Raw genomic sequence first — 6,229 nt, 5'->3', positions numbered from 1 at the left:
GCCCCAAAGCCCCAAGCCCCAAAGCCCCAAAACCCCAAAGCCCCAAAGCCCCCAAAGCCCCAAAGCCCCAAAACCCCAAGCGAGGATAGGGCTTTGCCCCCGAGGGGGTATAAAGACCCGTTTATTGTTCTACGTTTTGTTTTCTTTTCTTTTCTTTTCTCATACTTGATATTTGATTAGCAATGCACTTCTTTCGTTAAAGAGAACCTGGCACGTAACACTTTATAGTAAGGGTATGAACTTGTAATCTTAATATTAGATATTTAACTCTATGCTTTACTACCTATGAAAGTTTCAAAATGATTGAGGCTAGGCTACGGTCTATACCTAGGGTAGATAATTCTTAGCCAACTATTCTATAGCCGCCCCGCGCTATATTATTGCATTTTAGCTATTACTCTTTATTTCCTAATTGTATATACTCCTACTAGGCTCTAGTTCTAGAAATTGGCAGGGACATTTATAATAGAGTTATATTAAAGTATACGAAATTAGAAATAAAATTAAGCAGGAATTACGTGTATATATACTCGGTACTGAGAGAAAGATTCAAAATGGTACCGGGCAAAGTGGATGCGCGCGGGAACCAACCACATCCACCAAATACCCGTATGTCACCGTATGTAAACTTGGTTGAGCCCTGAACGGCTGTCAGGACCCCAGTACTAAGAAGGCTGATGCCTGAGGTATGAGCCCTGTCATGGGGCGTGGAGCACCCATCCTGGGTGCGTGGGGGACTGTAGGCTGGATAGGAGTAATGCGTACTGCCTGCACAGCCTCCTTGGGTCATGTGACCCACAAACCTGTATATTATCCTCGCATGCTGCTTCTTTGGAGAAGCAGCTATTAGTTCCAATATACCACTGCGTATATCACTATCTCTATTTCCCGATCCTCCGTTATATACAGCATTCCCTTAGGCATTCCATACCTAGGGGTCTCACAACGGCCCTCCCCTATGGGATAATAATTATGTATACGGACTTGCCCCAGTGATTCACATTGCATCATCCATGACGAGAATAACCGAGCAGTTCTCTTTGAGAAAGATAGTAAAAATGACAGTAGAACTATAATTATCGCAAGCCACCAGGTTCCCAAGATAGCCCCTCGAGTTGAGAACAGAAGTTCAATGAAACCTGCTCATAGCTCAGCTCCAGGTTACTTACGACATCCCTCACTGCAGTTGCAGCCAAGAAGATCACATTCTTTTTTTTCTTTTCATCAGTGATCGATCCAAATTCACGAGTTCCATAGATTTACTTACTTCCTTTGCCACAAAACGGGTTTGGCTTCGATCCATCTGCGCATAGTTTCTTGCAAATTTCAGTGCCCAGGGCATCTGTTGAGCAGTGTCTCTTGCCCACTCCATGACAGCACTCCGCCATTGAAAGATGCGTTGTTGCAAGGAAAAGGAGGCAGAGTGTAAGAACTTTGGGTACACTTATGACAAACATCTTGAAAGTTTGGTCTAAGGAGGTCAGTTGGTATACAGACTGGGGAAATGCTGTGTATATACCAGTAATGAACAAGTGTACAATGTCTTGTCGAAGACGTTTTTCTCTCTTGGCTTCTGCGAAGATCAAAAGTGATATGTTTTCCTTTCATGTCAGGTAGTCTCTGCCTCTTATTGTCACTGTGTTTCCCCCTTTGGTCCCCCTTCTAGGAGATAATACCTGAAGATCCACAGCCCTCTAGGGATGATATCCTGCTAGAGTTAAAGAATGTCAAGGTCTGAATAGAGTGACATTTGCTCCGCCGAAGATGGAATAATCCCTGTGCGATTCCCAATGAGGGCATGCTCTGAATCATTGGAAGCAGAATAACTCTATCTTAGAGACCTTATTGGCATATCAAGGTATGACATGTACCTGTTCAACTTTGATAACGCAGAAGGGATGGCATTCTAAGAGTTCGCTATTTGATTGAGATCTTCAAGGAAAAATTACATACCTCGTAGTACTGGAGAGCTCTTATTTGACCAATGCTGCATGCACACCATCATGACTCTTTTGAGTGGCGTTTTACTTGCAAAACAAATCTACATAATTCATGTCTTTATCATCACTCTCCACAAGGCTTCACATCGTACTCTACGTCAGTCCGAATAATATATTTTGCTCCCTTCCTCACCCCTGTACCTTCATGTAGCAAGGCCCCATTCGACTCCCCATGTGGGAATATCGCAACAGCTCCCATCACAGGTCGCACCGGGTATCCGTTGAGGGTCCCTTCCCGCGGGGCTGGCATGAAGAATGTCGTCTCTCCGCCCTCAAACTCATCGTTGAGATATAGTAGAAATGTGTACATCGAGCTCTGCTTCTTTTCCTCAGGCGAAGAGTCGTACACGTATGTGTCATCAGAAAGAATACCGGACGGCGGCCAAGCTCCGTCAATGTGACACCGATATTCGGCTCCGGGAACATACCTGTACACACGGAAGCGACGATTGATGCCTCGGACCATGCGACCGTTGATAGAGGGTGGCACATAAGGGGAAATTCGTGCCCAAAGCATGTCGTGGAATGTGGTGTCAATGATCCAGTAAAAGTTGTGGGCTAGGATGCTGATGTCCCCATCCTCGCGAAGGGGCGCGTCCGGCAGGAAATCAACAGATTCACCGGCAGCGATGATCGCCTTGCACTCGGTGGGGGATAGGACATTGAGGGCAAGGCCAAGGCCTGGCACAGCGGGATGTGCGTGGTATGTTATGGAAGGACCGACAGGAGCCAGTGGGACGGCGTTCGGCGCGGTGGTATAGAGGATAGCCGGATGGTGGTTTGGGGGTTTGCGGAGTGGGCCAGGGGTTTGTTCGATGATGCGGAGAGCAGATGGAGACTTGGGCGCCTCATCCAAAATTGATTTGTCAAGGACTGAGGCGTAGACGGGAAGTGGCGTCGTCGAGGGGCGGAGGTCCCAGATGGACTGGAAGGCGATGGGATCGGTTGAGTCAACGGCGTTTGTGTTGGTGTCAATCGGGGTGCTGACGCGCAGGATGGCATCAAGGACGCCCAGGATTTCGTTTTCCTTCACACTGCGCTGAAGGGGGACATGATCGTGTGCTTTATGCTGCGTCGAGAGGCCGCTGACGACATCCAGATCTCGCACCCAGCGACACAATGCTCCAATCTTGGGTTGTTCCCCCCTGATCCTCATCTCTGCAAGCAAGATCTTGGCTTCAATGTATTTCTCGTCCACCAATGCACCGGTTATTCGAGCTGTCAAGTTGGCGCCCTCTCTCGAACGGTTAGCGACAGTCTTTTGAGCAGGAATAACGCAACATACCGGCAGTGTTAACACCCGTAGTGCATGTCTGGCGGAAGTCATAGACCGCGACTCGCAGATCCTTGCATGCCTTCGACTTTGTCAGGCCTGGATATTGTGCAAGCGCCGTGAGCGTCTCAATTGTAATGTCGAGTTCCTCGTCTGAGACGACGGCATTGAGATGCGTGGGCTCGAGAGGTATGCCATCGGGAGGCGGTGTTAGATTCGGTACTGCTTTCGAAATCTTTTGTGGAAGATCGATTTGTGCGTTGCGCTTACGCTTTGCCGCTTTGGACTTGGCCATAGCTTTTATGTAGATTGATACAGAGTCCACGACTTTACGAGTGCACGAGTCTGCGAGTCTTCCAATTCACGGATATTCTGCCCGAAGATTCCGACCACGGGATTGCACTCGGATTATGTAAGTCACGGAGTTTTCCAAGATTCCGCAACTTGGGACCTTCAGATTATCTTATTCGCCATACAATTCAACCTGAGGTGGTTGGTGATGCATTCTGACGTACTCACTGTTGCCCTATGCAGTTTGTAGACCTTCTTTGTGGCATTCCTTCCCTTCTCTTTGACTTCTCTGACAGACAGCTTGCCGCCAAACGTGCAGCTTGCCGTTCAGCTTGCTGCGTTGGCATTTCATTTGTACGTCTGCAGAGATGCTTCTTCTGTTTTCTGGTGGATGGAATCTGGCTGGCTTTGTGGTGCGAAGCTATATAGACAACCTTCAGGACAGTAGCTAGTTCTCCATTTTCCATCAATCCATCATCTTTCGACTTTCAGTTGATCACTCCTTCCTCTGTAGTCAGGGCCTTTCATCAGTTGGAAATCTTGCATTCTGTCTAATTGTGAATGCCTACATATAGTAATGTAATCTGTACATATGTCCCCGCACTTATTCTTCGGATTGATGGAACTTTTGCTTGGAATTGTCGACCTTCTCATGTACAGCACGCGCCTTTCGTTTCGTTTTAGTGTAACCTTCAATTCCAGCGAGCATGATATAAGACTTGCTCATCGAAACATGGGACATATCAACGCCTTGTTGCTGTAGGGCGTGGTGGAATGCTCGAAAATTGGCAGCTGGAGGCCGATAATGGCCACTGAACAGGTTAGCCTACCGTTTCGAGTAATGATAGAAGTCGATGGATGAAAGCTTTGATTGAACTCACCTAAGCGGTGTCAGGCTTCGAAGTTGGCCATGTTTGATCTTAATCGTTCCAGCTGCTGCGATACGGGCACCTCGAAGAAAAGATGAATGCTGAAAGGCACCTGATTTCTTTATGCCGATGTATAGACGAAAAGAGGTATCTGCAACCTAAGGTAAATTTGGTTTAGTCTGCATCTAACAACCACAGATCCAAACCTGACTCACGAATAGCCAGATACCTTCTTTCTCTGAGGACTTGCCCCAGAGTCGCTTAAATGCAGCAGCGGGGCTTGCGTGCACCACTTTTTTCATCGTCTTGGCAGTGTACTCCTCATCGGTGAAATGCTTCGGGTCTTGATTTGAGAGGACATTGTCAGGGCTGTGTCTTCTAGACGTTGTTGATATTGTTGATGATGAACATGATGAACATGATGCTGATGGTGACAAGTCCCAGGTGGAATCTGGTAGAACTGTCGAGTTTCCGTTGAATTGAGGCACATCATCCTCGATTCCCACAATCCCTTGGAGACTATCTTTAAAACGTGCAGTGTTTGTCCACACTGGTTCATTGTTTTTGGCCCAGCGGAAACGTCCAGTCTCGTCAACTATCACCATGTAATTCAAACGTTCCTCGCGATTGAGATAGCGGACTTGTTCTTTCTCAAGTTTTTCTCGTGGACACTGTGAAAGCTCAATATTTTTCCCATCACCGTAGTCCAGCCAATAGAAGAAGTTTTCGTTCGATGATGAATTCCGCCAACACGTGTGGTACGAGCGCAGATTGCTTCCGTGTCGATGTTTGAGATCAACCATTTCGAGAAAGTATTGAAGATCCATCATCTTCGGCTTAGCTCCAGTAATCTTTGTGTTATGTTCTGATCGATTCACCGTAGAAGGCGAGACTTCCGGAAAACGGTCGTCGCCGCCGACGCGCCTAGCAACACTAACCACTCGTTGCCAGTTCCGGCGAGCTTGATTGGAGCCATCATCATCGCTGGGGGCCACGCTCGGCTCGGGTTGATGGAGTTGGTGCCACTGGGCTTCTCGAAAGGCCTGGAGGGACCAAACAAACAAGATCAGAATTGATCGGTTTCGCGCAAAATACACGTGTCACACACGTACCTCAATCCATCTAGTGGAAGCAGCCAAGCGCAGTCCACGCAGCTCTCGTCGCGTTCGATAACCACGATATATTCTCTACCGATGGTCAGCGGACATCAACAACACCGGGATTCCTCGTGTACCTGAACCGTTCGCGCCGCTTGTTCCTTATCGATGACGTCATGTGAAAGAGTCGAAGTCTCCAGAATTTTGGTCATGGACAGAAGTCAAGAGAATGCAAAGGAGAAAGAAACCCAACTATCGAGGAGTCAAGGAAATAAAGATGAGTCTCAGCTGGCCCGGCGGGGAAAGGTCATCTTTGTCATCTTTGTCATCTCTCGTTTTCCAAAAGAGAACCTCAACATCTCCGACTTGTTTCATTACAAGAATTCTCAAGAATTACCAAATAGAAGAGAATTGGAGAGCTGAATAGACCCCTCATGACGAATTTTCCCTTCTCCTCCTACAAAGAAACGATCGGTATCGATCCCGAGACTAAACAGGAAATTATTTCCCCATTCAGGACCCGAACCCCCCGCATTGGCAATCTATATCGTTCTTAGATACTACGATAATACGCCGGTTACCCCTCGTGAGGAGATGTGAGGAGCATTGATGTTGGAGCTTACCTTACTTATAAATGGAGTCGACATTCCCTCTCAACTCTTCCATTAACCTCGATTATACCCATTCACTTCACTCTTC

General features: G+C 47.4%; 2 protein-coding genes across 2 annotated transcripts; both read right to left on the bottom strand.

Moving 5' to 3' along the window:
- Window positions 1–2,064: 2,064 nt before the first annotated feature.
- On the bottom strand, window positions 2,065–3,568 carry N7518_009849 (prolyl hydroxylase family protein; the record flags this gene model as incomplete). The annotated part of the gene is made up of 2 exons (XM_057190775.1): window positions 2,065–3,236; window positions 3,286–3,568. The coding sequence occupies 2 exons, from the start codon at window positions 3,566–3,568 to the stop codon at window positions 2,065–2,067; spliced, it is 1,455 nt and encodes a 484-aa protein (XP_057038431.1).
- Window positions 3,569–4,168: 600 nt separating this feature from the next.
- On the bottom strand, window positions 4,169–5,742 carry N7518_009848 (IQ calmodulin-binding motif protein; the record flags this gene model as incomplete). The annotated part of the gene is made up of 5 exons (XM_057190774.1): window positions 4,169–4,376; window positions 4,446–4,591; window positions 4,649–5,476; window positions 5,546–5,620; window positions 5,668–5,742. 5 exons carry the CDS (start codon window positions 5,740–5,742, stop codon window positions 4,169–4,171), a joined length of 1,332 nt encoding a protein of 443 aa, XP_057038430.1.
- Between the last annotated feature and the right edge of the window lie 487 nt (window positions 5,743–6,229).

This window comes from Penicillium psychrosexuale, assembly GCF_028828465.1.
Source record: "Penicillium psychrosexuale strain IBT 29551 chromosome Unknown utg000005l, whole genome shotgun sequence".
NCBI lineage: Eukaryota > Fungi > Ascomycota > Eurotiomycetes > Eurotiales > Aspergillaceae > Penicillium > Penicillium psychrosexuale.
Note: the sequence above shows the minus strand (reverse complement) of the source record. Positions and strands in the feature narration are given on the sequence as shown.